The sequence below is a fragment of the Petaurus breviceps genome, unplaced genomic scaffold (genome assembly GCF_028583685.1).
Source record: "Petaurus breviceps papuanus isolate PSGF00001 unplaced genomic scaffold, PetGlider_PUasm1.0 225, whole genome shotgun sequence".
Lineage (NCBI taxonomy): Eukaryota > Metazoa > Chordata > Mammalia > Diprotodontia > Petauridae > Petaurus > Petaurus breviceps.
Genome location: NW_027185889.1, coordinates 22900428 through 22921486, shown reverse-complemented (window position 1 = coordinate 22921486; position 21059 = coordinate 22900428). Strand labels below are relative to the sequence as shown.

At 40.9% G+C, this 21059-nt stretch overlaps 1 protein-coding gene across 2 annotated transcripts in view; it reads left to right on the top strand.

The window, feature by feature from the left end:
• The window catches only part of GNPTAB (N-acetylglucosamine-1-phosphate transferase subunits alpha and beta), a 92221-nt gene that overhangs the window by 6931 nt on the left and 64231 nt on the right, over positions 1–21059 (top strand). For both annotated transcript variants that reach the window (XM_069095245.1, XM_069095246.1), the window contains exon 2: positions 15146–15231. In XM_069095245.1, the coding sequence (XP_068951346.1) occupies positions 15146–15231 (86 nt within the window). The remainder of the gene's footprint in view (positions 1–15145; positions 15232–21059) is intronic.

Genomic DNA, 21059 nt, shown 5'->3' with positions numbered 1-21059 from the left:
CACTGAGTCCATCATCTCTCTGGCAGGAGGTGGCTAGCTAAATATTTACTTGAATGTAAATTATTTTTATTACCAAAACCTCATTCTCTCTTATCTTCAATTTATTTAGAAAGTAAGTGACTGAACCAGGATACCTAGAATAAAGACTATGCATTTTTCATTTGCAAATTAAGATTACGCAATCAGCCCAACCGCTGAATGTAGCAAAATTTGCTGTCTGTTGGTACATGTGTTGCTACATATATACATTTGCTGTCTGCCAGATGCCCTGCACACACACACACAACTGGAACGCTAACAGGAACCTTGGGAAGGCTTTCATTATGTTCATTGCCCCATGTGGTCTGCAGTTTTAAAAGTACTATAATCTGAACCCTGCACCTTAGTCAGGGTCAGCTGCTGAACCTGGATACCCTCGGGAAGTTGGTTTGAATCCATTTTTTCATTTTGAGACAGTTTTTAATATTATCCTTGGTATATGTTCCTCTTTCACATGAGCACATGTGTTTGCCAGCTTCCTTATTTCCAGTGCCTCTCCCTTATCTCACTCCCTACCCCAATTCAAGGTCTCTAGTCTTTTTGAAAGCTTTATCTAAAAGCATACCACTGCCCAGTTCCTCTTCTTCTTGCCCCCTCTCCCCCAGACTGCCTTGATTTACCTCACATTATCCTGATCTTAGGTACTGTATTTTAATTTGCTCTTATATGTTACATTGTAAGAGGCCTGGAGTAATACCATTTCTGTAAATTCTTTGCTTCTTACAGGAATGGGCAGAATTGTGAACCTCTTTGAGTCTCAGTTTCCTTATTCATAAAACAAATATAATGGGATAAGGAATCTCCAAGACCTTTCCAAACCCTATGATCTTGAAAACAAGTTGTCTTGGGTTTTTTTTTTTTTAGAGGAAGCCTTTTGCTGTTTCCTGTGGGAGGCATGTAAAACTATATAAGATACTTGTGGAAAATTCAAAATCTAGTTGTAGTTGTCATAACCTACAAGAGAGTTTTTCCTCCCATAGTGGAAAAAGTGGATAAAAGACTAGCCATTGACATTGACCATTGCCATTTCCTACGAATTGTAAATCAGTGTAAACTGAGGCCCACAAGAAGACCAAAACAACCTAGAAATTAGTTTAGACAGCAGACATTTGCCTCCTTCCCAAGTAGAGAAAGATAGCAACCATAGGCAATATCGATTTAGAATATAAACCGCTTTGTAAAGTTTATTGAATTGTAGAAGACTCTGAGTAGTATATCCTCATAAAATTATTTATTTTTAAAATGGAGAGATCAAATTTTCAGAAAGCTCACAAATAGACCCAGTTATGTCTGAACACTCCAAGAACATTTAGAATGACATTGTAAAGAATTTAAAGGAGCAGCCAAAAAAAAAAAAGATGGCAAAGATGTGCCTAGATACTGCTTCCAACTTTCCTCTGCCACTTTTATAGTCTAACTTGCCAGTCCATAGTGTGCTGCATGAAGGAGATTTGGAGCTAATGAAAACAAAGATGGAAATAAAGGGATGTGAAATAATTAGATAGATGCTCCAGATATCTGCAAGTGACCAAAATACTAAAAACATAGCAAAAACAGAGACCCTATTTAAAAAAAGTGATCTAGAGAAGAATAGCCATAACCACTTGTAGCAGCAAGCACCCCAAGCGTCCTCAGGGTTTGCAGCTGCCACAGGTTCTTGGATCTGCTTTGTTAAAGGAAAGCAACTCAAAATGGGTTAACAAGCTTACTTTAATCAGTCAGACATATATCTTTTACCTTGTTCAGGAGAAAAGGTCAGCACCCTGAACCTCAAAGTATACAGGCATAATTATCAATACAGAAACATCAAGTAGACAGATTTCCAAACTGTCCAACCATTACATCCATACCCAGTCAACATCTGGGTTTCCACATTCTGGGTTTTTCAAAGCCGGGGGACTCTCAACAACGGCTTCCCAGAATTCAGATCAAATCACAGAACACTTCTCAAAGTGAGTCCCAAAACAAAGCTACACATCAGGGCTTATATAGCCTTCTCCTGGCTCAGAGAATGTAACAACCTTATTGACCCACTGGCCAATCAAAAAGTATCTACTGAAAAACAAGCCTCCCACCCCAGACTCCAGGTGCACTTTAGCCTAGGGGCAGGGAAGATCTTTAAAATTTACATTCTTATTACACCACTGACCTCTGTGCCTGTTTCCCCATCTGTCCTTTGATGGAGGTATGAGAAGGGCACAGGGACTCTCCAGTGGAGCACATATTTGTAGTCGCATAGTCTACTGAAAGTCTGAGGGAATCCAGTGACCTTTGGGGCTTGTTGCTTTGGGAGAGTAAATGTCTTTTTATAGGCTCTCCTCCCTCCAGTAAAGTATCTCCCAAGTGTATCAAGAGCATAGAAGAATTCTTTAAAGTAGTAACCACACACAGAATTTTGTTTAACTCTCTGATGATTACCAGTATTTAGTGCAGAATAAAACAAGGAGACATGCTTGCCGGAGGCATTTGCCACTGTCCTGGAGGATGCTCAGGGTAGAACCCAAGAAAGCGGCTTCCTTCCAGGTGGTGAGGATCCAAAGGGTACTTCTGCCTCTGGGGACATTATGCAGATTGTAACTAGCCTAATGACACTGCAGAACCTCCAAAATGAGATCTGTAATTATTTGAGAGTTTGGCCTGATCATCCATGTAGGAAAAACCAAGTGGCCTGTTGTCCAGATTGAAGGATGCCAATAGATGGACAGCCTGTGCAGCTGGTTCATCTGTATTCATCTCTTAGACAACATAGATGAATAATGAGCAGGGAATCAGGAGGAGGGAAGTGGGGTCATTTTCTTCGGGGGACTTGCTCAGTGTTTTTAATGACCCTAAGCTTCTACTCACTTTTAGAAACTTTTCCCAGTGATATTGTTTGGCTGGGACTCATGGCATATCACTGCATCTGAACAATTCAAATTGTAGGTTGCCTTAAGGTCAAAGGAGGAGCTCATTTTATCAAGAAAGACAGAGTAAGTTTCATCCCTGTTAAATGATTTGAAGTAGAGCCTGCTTAGAAGGAAAAAGGGGCTAAATGGTGTTTTATAGTGGTATAATAGTGTTCCAGGAAAATAATTTCTTCTTTTCATAGCTTTTCTAATTTCTTTTTTCAGTTTTCTTTTCCTAGAAACTTGTCAAAAATTATCTTCATCAGCAATTGTAATGTTAATGGGATTTAAGATCTTTCCTGCCCATTAATAGGCCTCATGTGGAGCCCATTAAGGGAAACTTGCTTAGGGGAGGCTTGCTTGTAGGAAGGCTTTCACACCTTTTACTAATTCTTAATTAGGCACTGAGAAGTGTATATATACTCTTAGTTGGTATTTTGCTTTGGGGGCTCACTTATGGGAAGGATGTTGTGATTCCCTGGTTGGGATTCTGAATGACTTTATGTTCAGAGCTCCCCCACTGCTCAGATGTAAAGGCTCTCTCCATCCAGGGTTGTGTGTAAAGTGTGTTGTTGATTCAGGCAGTCAGAACCCTGTCTGTTGGTCTTTATTTCTCTGCTTATATTTTCTCTGAAGTTCAGACTTTTCCCCTGAACTAGTGAATGTAATTAAAAAGATTGTTGAGCCCTTAAACAACTATTTTTCCTAGTAAAGCAGCTGTAAGAATCTGTGCTAGCAGCCATCCTGGGTATGCCAGTGTGGTAACTGCTATACCATATTATTTATTACTGCACCTTTTGCTTAGGCCTTCACATGATCCCATGTTGGCTTTGAAGACTGTTGAACAGACATGCTTCCTACCTTCACAATTAAGAACAAAGTTCATTGTCAAAAATTCTTAAGCATATATGTACAACCTATACTTTCAGAGCAAACAAATTCAATAGTTTATGAGACTTGGGCTCACATGAAAGTAGAGAAGATTTACAATATAAGAGAATCTTAGAACTGGAAGAGATCCCTTGGGCATCTAATAACCAGTATCTGAATAGGAGTCTCCCCTCCAGACTGTCTTCACCCCAATAGTTAGTCATTCATCATGTTCTTTATTTCTTACGATAGTGCATTACAATCACAGGCCACATTCAGACATTTCCTAAGTGACTGGTGCCTATTTTGTTCCCAGTTTGTTGTCATCACAAAAAGCACTGTTCTAAATGTTTTCATATATGTGGGACTTTTTTTGCTTGGTTGGGTTTTTTTTTTTTTTTTGCTTTCAACAAATAGCTCAGTTTTCCTTTAAAGAGTGGGGAGCCTACCTCAGATGAAAATAGGGGTTCAAGTGCCCACTTGTGATATGTACTGTCTCTGTGACCCCGGACAAGTGACTTAAACTCTTGGTGCTTCTATTACTATTGTAGTATATTGCAGAGTAGATAGAATGAGTGTCTTCACTGAGAGTTCTGCATGCCAGTGAGATCATGGGTGGAGTCCAAAAAAAAGAAAGAAAAGAAACCTTTGTTTCTATTTCCCAATAATCCTGAGTAGTTGCATGATTCTCTCCACCTTTACTCAGCAACTTGTGTGTAGGGGTGAAGGTGGTAAAAGGTGGGATCTATCCAAGTCTGAGGCTTGGCTGAGCATAAGCAGCGATATGATAAGGGGGATTGGACTTCAGGAGAAGAGGACAGTGGGGAGTTGAATTGATTCACCAAGGGATCAGGGTGAGGAGATGAGGAGGTACAACTAGTACAGGGGAGGTGGTCTGGGAGAGAACTGAGGGATCAAGCCACCCTAGAAGGCAGCTTTCTGCAGAAATCACAAAATTTCTGAGTTGGAGGGTACTTCAGTGGGAATGTTGACCAGCCCCATATGCAAAATAGAATGCCCTCTACAATCTACCTGAAGTGGCCATCCAGCTTCTGCTTGGGGATGTCTAGGGAGAGGCAACCCCTTCTTCTTTTGCATAGCTCCACTGATGAGAAGGGGGGCAGCTAGGTGGCACTGCAGTGGATAGACTCTAGGCCTGGAGTCAGGAAGACTCATCTTCCTGAGTTCAAATGTAGTCTCAGACACTTATTAACTGTGTCACCCTGGGCAAGTCACTTAACCGCTGTTTGCTCCTCAACTGTAAAATGAGGATAATAACAGCACCTATTTCCAAGAGTTGTTGCTGAAGGCTCTAACAAACTTCCCAGATGTTCCTCTGAACATAGAGGTATGGTTATGTATAAGGGTAGGGTTATGTAAAGGAAGGCACAGAGAGGGGTAAAAAGCTTCGAGGTTCTGGTGAGATAAGGGGATTTCACAATTCTCTAACACAGAGATGGTACTTATGAGTCATGGCAAGATCAATGATATAATTGGCTTTGTGTGTATCTGAGGTAGGGTGGGGGAGTAACTCAAGAGAATAAGTTGAGGAACCAAGTAGTTAAGGGATTTGAAATAGAATCATTGTGAGTGTTGAATTCCCCTGGTATGGGGAGGAGAGAAGAATTCTAATCCTTCCAGAGAGTAACTCTTGGAACACTTGAAGACTCTTCTTATGCCCCTTCTAAGAAGTCTTCTCTTTCCCAGTTAAACATTCCCAGATCCTTTAACTGATTCTCATCTTCCCCCCTTTCCGGAGTTATAGACACTCTCTTTTGGAACAGTGTGAGACTCAAAGCTGAGCACATGCCTGTGCTTGTGGTCTGACCACAAGATTGCTCTAAAGGCAATTTGAAATCACCTTAGCTCTTTTAGTTGCATTGTTGACTCAGAAGTTGTATTTCACTGATACCACAAGGTCTTTGTCTCCTGAGCTAATGTCTAGCCAAACCTTCCCTATCATGTACTTCATACTAATATGCTTGGACTTCTTAAAAAATGTATTTAACCTAAGTGTAGGACTTGACATTTCTTTCTCTTACATTCCATCATATTAGATTAAGGGCATCATCTTCACCTGTTGAAATCAAGGAATAAGCATTTATTGAGCACTTAACTATGTTCTGTTATGGGGGAGGGGAAAGAAAAGAAGGGCAGGGTAGGAGGTGCTAAGAATGAAACAAAGCCTACTCACAAGAAGCTTATTTAGGGTCTATTTTTTTTTGGATCCTGACTTTTCATACATTATTTTACTTATCCCTTCCAGGTTTGTGTCATTTGCAAATTTGATTACCACATTTTCTTCATCTTAGTTCTTGATAGAAATGTGAAATAGCACTCTAAGGACAGATTCTTGGGCAACTGGCCCACTAGAGTTCTGTTTCCAAGTTGACATTGATTTTTTTTTTTTAAAGCAATTGGGGTTAAGTAACTTGCTCAAGGTTACACGGCCAGTTATTATCTTTGGGTGTGGTGCTGAGTATCTGAGCCCAGATTTGATCCAGGTCATCCCGACACTGGAGCCGGTGCTCTTACTCACTGAGCCACCTGGCTGCCCCTAAGCAATTGGGGTTAAGTAATTTGCTCAAGGTTACACGGCCAGGTGTTACTGGGTGGGTGCTAAGTGTCTGAGCCCGGGATTCGATCTCCAGGTGTTCTCAACACTGGAGCCGGTGCTCTTACTCGCTGTGCTACCTGGCCGCCCCGACATTGATTCTTAAAGGACTTTATTTTGGGCTGTGATCATTCCTCCATCTTAGAATCCACCTGTCTTGTTTACACCAATCTAGTCATCTTGCCCACAAAAATTGGGTAAGAAAGTTTGTCCAGTGCTTTGATGAAATCAAAGTTTGTCAGGACTGGAACATTCTCCTTATCTCATAGCTTGTAACTTAAAAAAAAAAAAGTGGGGGAAGTGAGGGTGAGAAATGAGGTTAGTCTGAAAGTGAAGCAGCTTTGGGTAGGGTAGGGGAAAGAGTGTTAGACATGGAGTCTGGAGACCTGAGTTAGAATCCAACCTCATACAGGGAAGTGGCCCTGGGAAAGGTATTTAACCTCATCTGTAAAAGGGAGGAGATTACGGAGTTATGAGAAAAGCATTTTGGCGGTCTTGAAATGCTCTAGAAAGGTGAGTTGTGGTTATTGTTATTTTGACTTGTTATTGATGATGCTTTTTAGTGATCACTGCTTTCTTCTCTAAATAGTCACAGACCATCCCTGGATCTTTTAAGTCCCAACTAAAATTCCACCTTCAACCTAACTCTTCTAAATCCCAAAGTTTTCCTTTCTTCAGTTATTCCCTCTTTGTCCTGTGTATTGCTTTTTATCTCTCTTTTTGCATGTTGTCTCCATGCAGATTGTGAGCTCCTTGAGCTCAGGAACTGTCATTTGCCTCTTTTTATATCCCCAGCATTTAGTGTGGTGCCTGGTATGTAGGAGGTGTCCAGTAAACCTTGACTGATTGATTATTTAATCATACGCTTCAGAATTTTTCCAGCTGTGAAAATCGGGCCCAGAGAGAAGGAGCACATTTTACCTCTGCTAGTCTTGAAGTATCTCCAGTTACCCTGATTGTTCATTCCAGTCGATCAGGAGTTCCATCTAACTGTTGTCTTAGTGCCCTTGGATCTAGTTCATCTGACCTTGGTGCAGCTCTGCTGTCTCACTGTCTATTTATTTTGGTTTTCAGTTCCTTGTTAATTACTTTGGTTCTTTACTTTTTTGCCCCCAAATCTTTCTCAGCAAAGAAAACAGAAGTAAGATTAAAGACTGGAAGTTCTGCCTTCTCCTCTCCAGTCATTTTTTCTTATCTTCTTCCTGGGCAGTTCTTCCACCTTTCCTTTGATTCTCTTTCCACTTAAGTAACTAAAAAAAGCTTTTTGTTGTCTCTAGTATTCCTTGCCAGCCTAACTTTTATGCTGTTGACAGTGTCTTTCATGGGACTGCCCCCTGGAAAGGTGTACAGTGTGTATAAGGAGACATGAGACATGCTATATAGCATAATATTAGAACAAAGCCATTAAGTCTAGTTGTATGAACATATTTTTGTTGTGTAAGTTCTAAGTCTGGCCCTGGGGTTGGCAATCCTTTGTATTCTCTAAAATGGAAAGGGAAAAAATGATGTTGGGTGAAAATCATTGCCTCATCAATTTAGAGGTGGAAGGCTGTACAGGCAGTAATGAAGATGCCCAAATTTGTGCCCACATCCTGTGACCCCAAGTATTTCTGTAATTTAGTAGTTATAAAAAACTAAGGCATGAAACAGAGAGATATGTGCTCATCAAAGTATGTTAAATGTTCTGGGGAATGTTCTGTACAAAATTTTAAAAGTGAAGGAATGAAATGCAGGTCTTTAGCAGGCCTGACCCCGTATCCACTGTGCTGCCTTTAATATGCTCTGGTCACTTGGAAGAGACATCAACCTATGAAACACAGAATGGATGGAAGAATTCATATTGTACAAGTTACGATGTGAAGTTGGATAGGCAAGCTAGCCCATCAGTGTGTATACCTTGGGACATGCACAACAGCAGTGAGCTGGGGACCCAAATCATCTAGAATAGCCCTGAAGGGGTCTCAAGTGGAAAAACTTTAAGAAACCCTGAGAAGATTGGAAAACATCTTATTTGGAACATTGTAGTCTCTTCAGGTACCTTGTGTCTTTTCCTACTGCTGAAGGTCATCTTTTTTAATACCAATAATTCAGGACCCTATCATATCAGAAAAATGTTAACTGCAGGTATTCTGAAGGCCCCTGGAAAGGTGTATGTAAGTAGACAGTCCTGAATGACCAGTGGTGATTTATCTGTAAGAATTGGCTTAAAAGGCAGAAAGCAAGGGGTAACAGATAGATACCCCGAGAATGAAATTGATAGCCACAAAAAATAGTACAAGAAGCAGAAGAAGGAGTAAAGAATTTATGGAGGGCAGTAATCACTAGGTATGGATGTATGTATGCTGGGTAGCAGTCAGCAATGGTAAGGGAATAGCCACACTTCTGTGTCCAGAGGTCCAGAGAAGGTTATGCTGCATAAAAGGTGCTATACTGCATTTTTAGGATGTGTTTGCCAAGAATGGTAAGGTTTGGTCTCAGCCTTCAAATAGCTTCTGATACAGGTGAGCAGATAGGGAGCTCCACAGCGAAAGGATGCAAGTCAGCACCATCTTTAGAAATAGTGTTATGGAGTTGTTTAGAGAGCATTGAGTTTTAGTGACTTGCTCAAGGTCCTACAGCCAAGTGTGAGTCAGAAGCAGAGCTTGGACCCAGGGCTTCCTGGGTTTAAGATCGAGTCTTTTGTTCACTGGGACAAAATTTCCTTTCTGGGAAGACAGATAAGATACAAAAATGTGAAAATAACAGCCAAATCATAAGATATAAAGGGTAGAACAGTATAGGAAATGTCACAAGGAGTCATTGAGTGAAACAGACAAGAGACCACGAGTTGAATTCAGGTGGGAATCCTTTGTGGACTAACATCATTGGAGAGGCTTCCTGCCCGGCAACTTCAGCTCCGAACATTTGGCTGTTTTGTTTTTTCCTTTTTTTCCCTCACCCCTTTTAACTGTATCTCATTTGTTGCTTTTAAAGATAGAAAACACTTCCATAGAGCTATGTTAATTGGGTGAGGCAGTATTGAAGTTTTTGTGGTTTGCTTCAACCCCAAAGTCCATTAGAATCAGCAATCTCTCTGCATAAGCAGTGGGACAATTTTGTTACAAAATTCCTCTCTGTTCTCAAGCTTTTATAATGAGATTTTTCTTTTAAGAAATTACTTCTGAAATGCTCTTTTTGTTATAAACTCATTGAGTGGCTTTTGATTCTTAGGGCCTTAATTTGTTATGAAAAAGGAAGGTAAAAGCATATAGCATGTTTCTCTAAGAACTGAAGGTTAGAAAGCTGGCCAGCAAAACTAAGGCTGACAAAGAGGAAGGGCTTGTGTTAGGTAAAAAGGGAGCCTCTAAGAGGGGATTAATTACTACCAGCCATAGAAAGACCCTGTAGCAGCTCCATCCTTTTTTTCTAAATTATTTATTTACTTAGTTTTAGTTTTTAACATTTACTTTTATAAGATTTTGAGTCCTAAAATTTCCCCCCTCCCCAAGATGGCGTGCATTGTGATATATAGGCTATAAATGTACAATCATGTTAAACATATTTCCACATTAGTCATGTTGTGAAAGAAGAATCAGAATGAAATGGAAAAACCATGAGAAAGAAAAAAAGAGAAAGAGAAAATAGTATGCTCTGTTCTGCATTCAGATTCCATAGTTCTTTCTCTGGATGTGTATAGCATTTTCCATCATGAGTCTTTTGGAATTGTCTTAGATCATTGTATTGCTGGGAAGAGCTGAGTCTATTAAAGTTGGTCATTGTACAATGTTGATGCTACTGTGTACAGTGTTCTCCTGCTCAAGCAACTCCATTCTTAATAGTGTTTGTTTTCTTTGCCAAGTAGAATGGATTTGGGACCAAAAGGACAAACCAAAAATGTCTAAGAAGGGAGTTATATAGCCTAGAAAACTAAGGTCACTCCTGACTTCTTTACATCAGTTCAAGATGTTGGACCCAGATAAGCTGCTTCTTAGGGTACTGGAAGGAAAGGCAGTTGTGATTTCTTAGTCACTTGTAGCTCTGACTATTGTGGAGAACAGGAGACATACTACAGAAGTAGAAAATGGCAAAGGTCCTGATGATTTTCCAAAAGGGAGCCTTCCAATTAAAGGTGGTCATGGTGAACATCCAGAAGAGGATATGGTGGGTCACCATGGGCTGGTGTGACTTTGTCAAGAACAGGCCTTTCTAGGCATATGACAAAGAAGAACTTTTACAGTGGAGAGGAAAATGAGGAGGGGCACACTACTTGAACCTCACTCTCATCAGAATTGTTTTAAAGAGGGAAGAATACATATACACATTCAGTTGTGCATAGAAATCTCTCTTACCCAGGAGGGAAATAGGAGGGGAAGGGAAAAGTGAAGTAGGAGAGTGGGAAATGATAAAAGGAAGGCCAAATTAAGGGAGACAGTGGTTAGAAGTAAAAGGCTTTTGAGGAGGACAGAATTAAAAGAGAGAAAAGGATAAAGAAGGCTATGGGGTTGAGGAAAATACCACAGTAATCATAACTGTGAATAGCACGAGCTTATTCACACAACCAAAATGGACAGCAGAACGGATTAGAAACCAGAATCCAACACCGTGTTGTTTACAAGAGACACTTGAAACAGAAACACGCACAGAATTAAAATAAAAGGCTGGAGCAGAATCTAATATGTTTCATCGAAGTAAAATAGTCAGGGGTAGCGATCATAATTACAGACAAAGAAAAAAGCAAAAATAGAACTAATTAAAAGAGATAATCTGGGAAATTACATTTTGCTAAAAGGTACCAAGGACAGTAAATAAAAAAATTTTATAGCAAGTTTCTCTGATAAAGGCCTTGTCTCTCAGATATATAGAGAATTGAGTCAAATTTATAAAAATAAGTGCCATTTCTGGAGGCACCTAGGTGGTGCGGTGAATAGAGCACTGGCCCTGGAGTCAGGAGTACCTGAGTTCAAATCCAGCTTCAGAAACTTAACACAAAAACTAGCCATGTGACCTTGGGCAAGTCACTTAACTCCAATTGCCCTATCTTCCCCCCTTCAAAAAAAAAAAAGAGCCATTCCCCAATTGATAAATGGTCCAAAGATATAAATAGGTAGGTTTCAGAAGAAAAAAGTAAAGCTAACTAGTCATATTAAAAAATGCTCTAAATCACCATTAATTAGAGAAAGACAAATTTAAACAACTCTGAGGTACCACCTCACACCTATTCAAAATGACAAATGCTGGAGAGGATAAGGGAAAATAGGTACACTAATGAACTATTAGTGGACAAGTAAACTGGTCCAACTGGAGACAATTTGGAACTAGGCCCAAAGGACTATAACTGTGCAAACCCTTTGATCCAGCAATACCATTACTAGGTCTGTATCTCGAGATAAAAAACCAAAAAGGAAAAGCACCTCTCTCTGTACACATATATTTACAGCAGCTCTTTTTGTGGAGGCAAAGAATTGGAAATTAAGGGGATGCCCATTAGTTGGGGAATGGCTAAATAAGTTGCAGTATATGATTGTGACAGAGCAATATTTTGCTATAAGAAATGACAAGGGGGTAGTTTCAGAAAAAACATGACAAGATCTGTATGAACTGATGCAAAATGAAGTGGAAGAATTGGGAGATCATTGTGCACAGTAACAGCAATGTTGGGAAGAACTGTGAAAGACTTGGCTGCTCTGATCAATATAGTGATCCAAGACAATTCCATAAGACTCATGATTAAAAAAAAAAATGCTGTCCACCTCCGGAGAGACAACTGATGAATTCTGAGTGCAGATTGAAGTATCATTTTCTCTCTTTTTTTTTTTTGCCTTATTCATTCATTTATTTTTGCAATATGGCTATTATGGAAATATGTTTTGTATGATTTCACATGTATAATTGACATCACTATATTGCTTGCTTTCTCAGTGGCTGAGAGAGGGGGTGGGAGGGAGGGAGAGAATTTGGAACTAAAAAAAAATAAAAATAATAATTTAAAAAAAGAACTGGACTAACTTTTTTGCTGGACTAACTTTATATCTGTTTTTGACAGTTTCTAGACTGAGGAGAGGATTCTTGGCTGGGGTGAGACAACTTGTCTCTGAGGTCTCTGTGCTCAGAGTCTGTGATTCATTCCATTAGATACTGTGTTACGTGGTTATGTAGTCTGGAGCTGGATGAATCCTGGGTCCCAGCTCACCATGGCAGTCTCATCATGGATGCCTAATATTTATCTTCCCTTAAAGGACTGGACAAGTGACTGGGGATGGAGCTGCAGATGGATGGTAGCATGTGTGTTAAGGAAAGCAGTTTGGTGAAGATCAGGCCCTTTGGTCCAGGAAATACTGCTAATACTGCTTCATGTGCTTAGCTCTGTGTTTTTGAGGGTTTGCAAAGGAGTTTTCCTTCTAGAGCTTTCTGCAAACCGTCGGTGAATTAAATTTGGGTTGCACCTTGATAGTGGGAACTAAACCCTGATCATCACAGACTGCCCTTTCCACCAGCCCCTTTATTTAAACCGAAGACTTTTCATCATGTGCCTATGTGCTTTTGACTTGTTTCTAGATCCAAAACAAATTTGATGAGCCCAACTTTAGTCTGTTTACAAAAACTAGCTGTGGTGTCCTGAGACTTAGGGGCTAAGCAGAGGGGCTGAAGAGAAGCTGCAGCATGCAGGAAAGAAGAAAGCAGCCCTGCTGTGAGATGGTGCCCTGCTGTCCCAAAGAGATTCTTGGGACTTGGTGTTTCACAGTCTCCAGATATTTGTGAATGTGCTGAAAAAGACCAACTTCTCCTTTGCTGGTTTTGTTCATGTATATGATAGAAGCAATTTGAAGACCTTGGGATGAATTTATCTGATGAAAGAAATGATTAAGGGTGTTTGCACATGTGTCCTTGAGGGCAGTTTGGTCTTATGATTGACATTGCCTCCTGTACTGTAACTGCTTAATAAATTAATTTAAAACATAGTGCCAGATGTAGAAAAATGTGGGTGTATGTGTGTGGGGGGGCCTGGATCTGCGAATTAATTGATGTGGGGAAGTCCCAGTAAACTCCCTCTACCAAAGCAGATCTGTACCTTCTCTGCAATTTCTAGTCTTAGAGAGTTGGTTGGGGTACTGAGAAATTCAGTGACTTGCCCGGGATCACCCAGGAAATGTGTCAGCAATGGGCTCAGAAGCAGAATTGGAGCCCAGATTTCTGCCTTCTTCTGCCAGGTTGCCTCTCCATATGTGTGGTATGTGTGTCTTGGTGTCTGTGTGTAAAAAAGTCAAGCGTAAGGTAGGCCAGTATCCACTGATCTGCTAGGTAAGAGACTAAAGCTGTTTTTTCTTCAGGAACATACAGTTGTAGGGATAGCTCAGGCTTCCACACACTGGAAAACAAGACAGAGGCACCAACAGAAAAACATTCATTAAGCACCTGTTGAATGTACACAGGACGAGTAAATGGTTTAGGTCTAGGGTAGTGAACCTGTGGCCTCAAAGTCACATGTGACCCTCTAGGCCTTTTGACTGAGTCCAAGTTTCACAGAACGAATCTTTTTATGAAAGGGATTTGTTCTGTGAGGTTTGGATTCAGTCAGTAGAATGCACTTGAGGACTTAGAGGGCCACACGTGGCCTGGGGGCTACAGGTTCCCCACCCCTGGGTTAGGGAATGCATGGCCTCTACCCTGCACAGGTGTAGAGTCTATTAAGATTGTTAGCCATGCTCTCTCTGTATTTAATCTTCTCTCTATTCAGCACATTCACAAACCCCTGCTGGGGTCCACACCTCTACACTGGACGTCCCATGAGGAGGGAGCCCTCCACCTTCACCTGGAGAGTTCCCCTCGTCTTTTAAGAACCAGCTCAAGCATGAAGTTCAGTGTTGAGCCGATCTTCCCAGCTGTTCCTCCATGCCAGAGTACCTTATGTTTGTGTAGATTTGTGCTTATTCTGTGTTTTTAACTGTACTTGTCTTCTCTGTTAGAAGGCAAGCTTCTTGGGAAGAGGGGTTACCTCGTTCTTTGTATTTGTACCCCAGGCCCTAGCACAGGGCATGGCCCTCTGCTGTTTTTCCTAACTGGCCCAGACTATACTCTCCTGTGGTCTTAGAGACGCTAGTCCCAGTGGCCCACAGGGGAGGGGTTATTTTTAGGGTTATTATTAGAAATAATACTTTTTTAAAGCTAGCATATATGTAAGGCTTTAACATTTGCAAATTGCTTTACAAAGGAGGTGTTAGAAAGAGATTGAACTACAGTTTATATGTTCTGTTGCAAAGGCTCCAACTCAGGATTTGGGCTCTGTAATTGGAGCGTTGTCATACTTAGGGGCATTGTCATACTTCTGAACAATGGCTACAGTTTTTATAGAAGACGCAGTGTAAGTACGTTCATTTTTTTAAATTTCATATCTTGAAAATAGTTGCTGTGCCACAAAGGAAGCAGCTCTTAAGCTCTGTAACCCACCTCTTCAGTCTGTTCATCGATAAGCATTCATTAAGTGCCTCTAGTATACCAGGCAGCGTGCAAAGTGCTGGAGATACCAAGAAAGGCAAAAGATAGCCCCTAATAGATCCAGGTTATTTTAGGGACAGTCACATTGAACAGACCTATGAAGGTATTTTTAGAAGCATTGCCTCGCCCCCTCCATCCCCACCACCTTCGGGTCCCCAGGCACCCTTGGGAGTAGGGGAGAAGGGGAAGAGGTAACAATTACTCTGTTATCCTTTAATGCCAAGAAAATGTACCATGATGTAATTGTGGCATTTTTCTTTTTTAGGTTGTGCTGGAATGGAGTCGGGACCAATATCATGTTCTGTTTGATTCGTATAGAGATAACATTGCCGGAAAGTCCTTTCAGAGTCGGTAAGATTTCTTTTGAAGATGATAATTGGACTTGTTCAATGCTTTCCACCATGCAACTTTCACTGCAAGTAAGATACCTCGAGGTTCTTTGGGCTACACAGACGACGAATTCTAGACGTGTCTGTAGAGAGTGTGTAACTGGTTACTTTCAGTCCACTGAATTTTAGTGTTTAATTGAGCTTCTAGACATCACCCATGTATTGGGTCCAATCTGGATGTAGGTTGGGGAACCAAGAGTTCCCTTGGAATCTCTTTCTATGATGTAGATAGGTAAGGTAGGAGCTTTGCTGGAGTAGTTACCTTCATGTGTTTCCCCTACTTACTGTTCATTGTATATAGACATACTATAATTTGTTAGCTGCCTCTGGTTGCCCTGTATAATTTCAAAATATAAGTTGGAGGCAGCATGGAAGAGTGGCTAGTGCTGTGGACTCAGTGTGAGAAGGTGTGGATTCAGACCCTTCCTCAGACATGTATTGGCTGTGTGACTCTTAAGTTTTTAACCTCAGTTTCCTTGTCTGTAAAATGAAGACAGGGAAGGTGAACTCTCTGACCTGTGAGGTCCTTTCCAGCTCCAAATTTATTATCCCCTGATTTTTTTGCAAAGAAACCAGATGTTCAGAAAATTGGATATTAAGACAGTCTTTATGTGTTTCTACTGTGTGTATGTCTGTATTTCTCCTAATTTTAGATAGCATCAAACATCATTTGTTTTTATAACGTGTTTCAAATTATTAAATCTTGCTAGCAAAAACTACAAGTGGATTATGATATGCAGATATTTTAGTAAACTTTAAAAAAATATTTTTCTGTGGACATTTTCAGCTTTAATAGACAATACTTAAACTTGTATGCATTTTCTCCTAATTTGAATTGCTTTGAAAAATGGTTCTAATTTTTTATATTTACAAGAATTTAATACTTAATGTCATTCTTTTCATTTTTCAACCTCTAATTGGAAATTCTGAAATCTGGCTATCTTGCTAACACTCAGTCTTAGTGTGACCAAAACTTTTATCGTCTTCTTCACCAAACCTTCCACCTTGCTGATTTCTGTTGATGGCCTTGCCTGCTTCCCAGTTCCTCTCCTCTTCCCCCATTGCTCAGCTAGATTCTTTTCGAAGGTTTCTAGACCTGGAAGCCTGAGGTAACACAGAGCTCTTTTGGGTGATCTTGAATCTGCTCATCTGTAGCTACTTCCTGTTGTCCCTCATTCTGTTCTCTGAGACCAAGCAGGACAGTTCTGACCCCGCCTCCATGACAGCTTATCTCGTGCTTGAAGGCAGCTGACATGTGGCTCCCCCCCCCCCCATCTCTGCCCAAGTCTTCTTTGTAACCCTCTCTCTTCATGTGGCATAATTTCCAGTTCTCTTCCCAGTACTGGTCAAGCTCCTGGATATCCTTGTTCATAGATTAGCTTACCCTTCCCCAACTGTGATGATGTCTAGAACTAAACTGTCTGTAATTTAGAGTGCTGCTCCCTCCTAAATGGGCTTCCTTGATATGAGAGCAGTCTTTGCCCTCCTTGAATATTACATCTTTCACTCAGTCTCTTCTTCCTCTCTCTCCTTTTCCTCTTTCTCTTTCGCGTTCTCTCTCTCTCTCTCTCTCTCACACACACTCACACACGCACACACGCACCCTCATGTTCTACTCACTTATGGGTTTCTATGCTATGTAAACCTGAGCTAGTATTAGGAGAGGGTGGGTGGCCTAGTGGAGACAAACATCCTGGGCTTGAGTTCATTTGCAGGCTCTGACGCTGTCACCATGGCCTTGCTCACTGTGCTGCTGGGGTCTTCATACAGTGATATCACCACTTAATCTGAACCTCAGTTTCCCTAGCTGAAATGTAGGGGTAATGATAATACGTGTCGCATAGTTTTGAGGAAAGTATTTCATAAAGTTTTCAGTGTTGTATAATTGTAAATTATAATTTATGTGCACATCTGCTCTCCACCCACTAGACTGCGCTCCTGGAGGTCAGGGATCATGTCATTTTTCATCCATCAGTTAAGCCTTAATATTTCTCTGGACCAGGCCCTGGGCGGGTGCTGGAGATGAAGAAACAGAGGAAATATCCCTATTCAAGACACACATTCTATTGGTTGAGACAACGAGGACCTATTTGAATATATCAGAATAAATGCAAATATGGACCTAGTTGTTAAATACCAGGTAGGGTTTTTTTGGAGTGCGGGGCACCAGCAATCAGGGGTAGGGAAAGAGGAAAAGTTTCGTGACAGAGGTTTTGCTTGAGCTGTGGCATGAAGAGAGAGGGACTCTCAGAAGTGGAAGCCAGGAGGACATGTGCTCCAGGCAAGAAGGACGGAGATAGAGGGATATGTGTCAGAAACAGAGGAGGCCAGTTTGGGCAGCTTACAGATTGTGGGGGCATGGAGGAAGAAGTAATATCCAGTGAGACTTGAAAGATGAATAGGGGCCATGTTGTAAATGACTCTAAAATCTGAACCAAGCAGTTTATATCTAACCCTAGAGGCCATAGGGGGCTGTTGACATAGGGAGGTCAGGTGGTCAGATCTGTGCTATGGAAACCCTTAGCATTGGGCAGCATTCTGTAGGGTACTGGGGAGAGGGAGGATCTTGAAGTAAGAAGACCAGTTAGGAGGAACTTGAAGTCACCTGGGTGACAAGTGCCTGAGCTAAGATGGTAATAATATAACTGGAATGAAGGGACGAGATGGGAACGATATGGCAGAAAGGGAGAAAATCACAGCTAATGCTGGTGATATGAACCCAGGGAATAGGATAGTGGTTACCTTGAAAGAAATAGGGATGTTGGGAAGAGAGGAGGGGAGTTCTGTTTTGGATGTGTTGAATTTGAGATGTCTCTGGGGCATCTAGTTTGAAATTTCCAGTAGTCAGTTGATGATGTGGAAGGCCAGGAGAGAGACAGGATATACTTAACCTGTGAGACATTTGCTTTCTGAGGATAGTTAAATGTATGGGCATATCTTGGGTGATTATTGAGCAAGAGTGTAGAGGGAGAAGAGAAGAGGATGTAGCACAGAAGCTTGACCTGTATCCAGAGTTAGGGGTATATGATGGAGGATAAGCCAGCATGGAGTCTGAGGATTAGTCAGAGAACCCAGAGAGAAGAGAGCATCCTAGAGTAGAGGGTTGTCCTTGAGTAGGGTGAGAACTGAGAAAAACCATTAGATTTGTCAGTTAAAAGATCATTGGTAACTGGAGAGAGCAGTTCCTTTGTGGGATGATGAGGTTGGAAGCCAGATTGCAAAGAATTATGGAGTGAAGGAGAGAAGGCCTTCACATAGATTCTGATTGTTGAATTCGAATGTGGCACTAATAACCCAGTGACCTTGGCAAAGTCACCAAGTTTGTATAATTTTTTTGTATAATGGAAGCTTGTGATTTAAGTTCTCCAGTATTCTGTCTTGCAAGTTTTCTAAGATCTTTGTGAAAAATCTTTCAGTTTTACAAAAAAAAAAAATTTTATTACCATCTGACGTTGAATAATAATCAAACCTGAGTCATAGAAGCTGTAAATGTCAGCTCTGAGACATGCTTGTTTCTAATACTTTACCTATTTGGAAACTGAGATGGTGGTTTAGTGGTTGGAACAAAGCCTCAAATAGAAAAGCTGTAGTCTAATCTTAGAGAAACTGCCAACTGACTCACTGACCTTGAGGAAGTAATGTGATCGAAGCATGTGTGAGAAAATTGTACGGATGTTCTTTATCTGCACTAGAAGAGCTAGTGTTTGGTAGAGTCTCCTTAGCAGGCAAATTGTGATTTCAGTTTGTAAGCTAGTATATCAAAGTAACTTTTCACATGATTTGGTTTTCACATCAGGCTTGTGTTTGTTTTTTTTACTATTTAATTTATCATCTTAGCATTCTTTTTAGGCTAATGTTAAAGTTAATCTGGTTCTGCCAACAACTATTTAGGTGACCTCAGTCAAGCATTTTGCTTTGGGCTCTGGTTTCAAAAATAGTTTTCCATGTTCTTGGGTAAAATCAGGGCGTTGGCACCTTTGATTTCATGGCTCAGGGGTGAGTGGAGAGCTGAGGATTAAGACTGGCCGTCCCAGATCACGAAACCACATGAAGACAATTGATAGGATTTGATGGATACTCTACCAGTAATTGTCATATATAAATATTTTATTTGTAGAATAAATATATGGGGATACTGACTTTTTTTAGTTTTTGTCAAGCACAAGTTGAGAGCTTTGTGAAGGACCTTTTCCCTATAGCCTTGAGGATTTCTATGAGGTGAAGATAAGGAGCTCATTTCAAAACTTGAAGAAGAAAAAGTTGAATGAGATTAGATAACTCCATATGTAAAGTATGCAGTTGAAGTTTCCAGGAAGGTTAAAATTTGCATTAGGAAGTATTTCACCAATAATCAAGTATTTATGGGATTAGACAATATTGGGCAGTTCATGGTGTTAGATTTAGGGACCCTTCCAAAACACATAAAGTTTTAAGCACAACTGTTCGGGAGTGATTGCTATCCTTATCTGTTTGGGAGTGTTACTATGATCTCTTTCCTCCCAATGCTGCACTGGGCTCAGGCTCATGGTAGGCATTAGAAGGCCATTCATTGTAGCTTCTTTGGCAGGGGAATGAAATATAATCTTGAAAAATGGACGTCATGGTTTGTTTACCAGCCTCTCCCTGAAGCATGAATCCTTCCTTGCAATGTCCCCAAATTATTATCTAGCCTCTGCTTGATAGATTTCTAGTGGTGGGGAATTCGCTACCTAACCCATCAGTGTACTTTTTAACATCCCAATTATGTTGAGCATCAGTGACTGATATGGAAGAAAGTTGGTTTCAGTCAGAAAGACCTGAGTTCATGTCCTGTCTCTGACATGTATTGGCTGTGATGTTGGTTGAGAGACTTATTTCATCTCTGTGGGCCAGGCAACTCTCTACTACCCCAGCTTTGAGCTTTGGTACAGGGAATCTCCTCCCTGGGAGTTTCCATCCCTGTGGAGTCACAGGGCTGATCCATTGTTAGGGAATTTTTTCCACCCCTACAGTTCCTACCTGATGTTCCTGGTTCTATCTTTTAAACCTAAGCAGTGACAGGCCTTTGGGTACTTGAAGGCCTCCATGTAGAGTGTCTCTTTCCCCAGCCCTTCACAAGGCTAAGTGTCAGCAGAGCCATTCTCTATAGGAATGGCAATGTGACCTCCAGGCCTTTCACCTTCTGAGTCACCTGCCCCATGACCAGCTTTGTTTGTCCATGTTCTTTTTAAAATGGAGGGCTCAGTGCTGAATCTAGAACTCTTAAGATCATCTGAGCAGGGGAGATGGGTACAGAACTGACCCCTTCCTCCTGCATTCTGAATGTGTGTAATGTTAATGGGATTTAAGATCTTCCCCACCCATTAATAAGCCTCACATGGAGCCCATTAAGGGAGGCTTGCTTGCTTTTGGTACTAAGTTGATTAGGCATGAGAGTTGTGATGCCTTCTGACTCTGAGAAGTATATATATACTCTGAGTTGGTATTTTGCTTTGGGATTTGGCTTATGAGAAGGATTTTGTGATTTCCTGGACAAGATTCTGAATGACTATGTTCAGAGCTCCCCAGATGCTCAGATGTAAAGTCTCTCCTGATCCAGGAATGCATGTAAAGTGTATAGCAATATTGCTTTGATTCAGGCAGTCAGAGCCCTGTCTGTTGGTCTTTATTTCTCTGCTTGTATTTTCTCTGAAGTTCAGGGTGCTGACTTTTCCCCTGAACTAGTGAATGTAATTTAAAAAAACATTGTTGACCCCTTAAACAGCTACCTTTCCTAGTAAAGCAGATCTAAAAACCTGTGCTAGCAGCCAT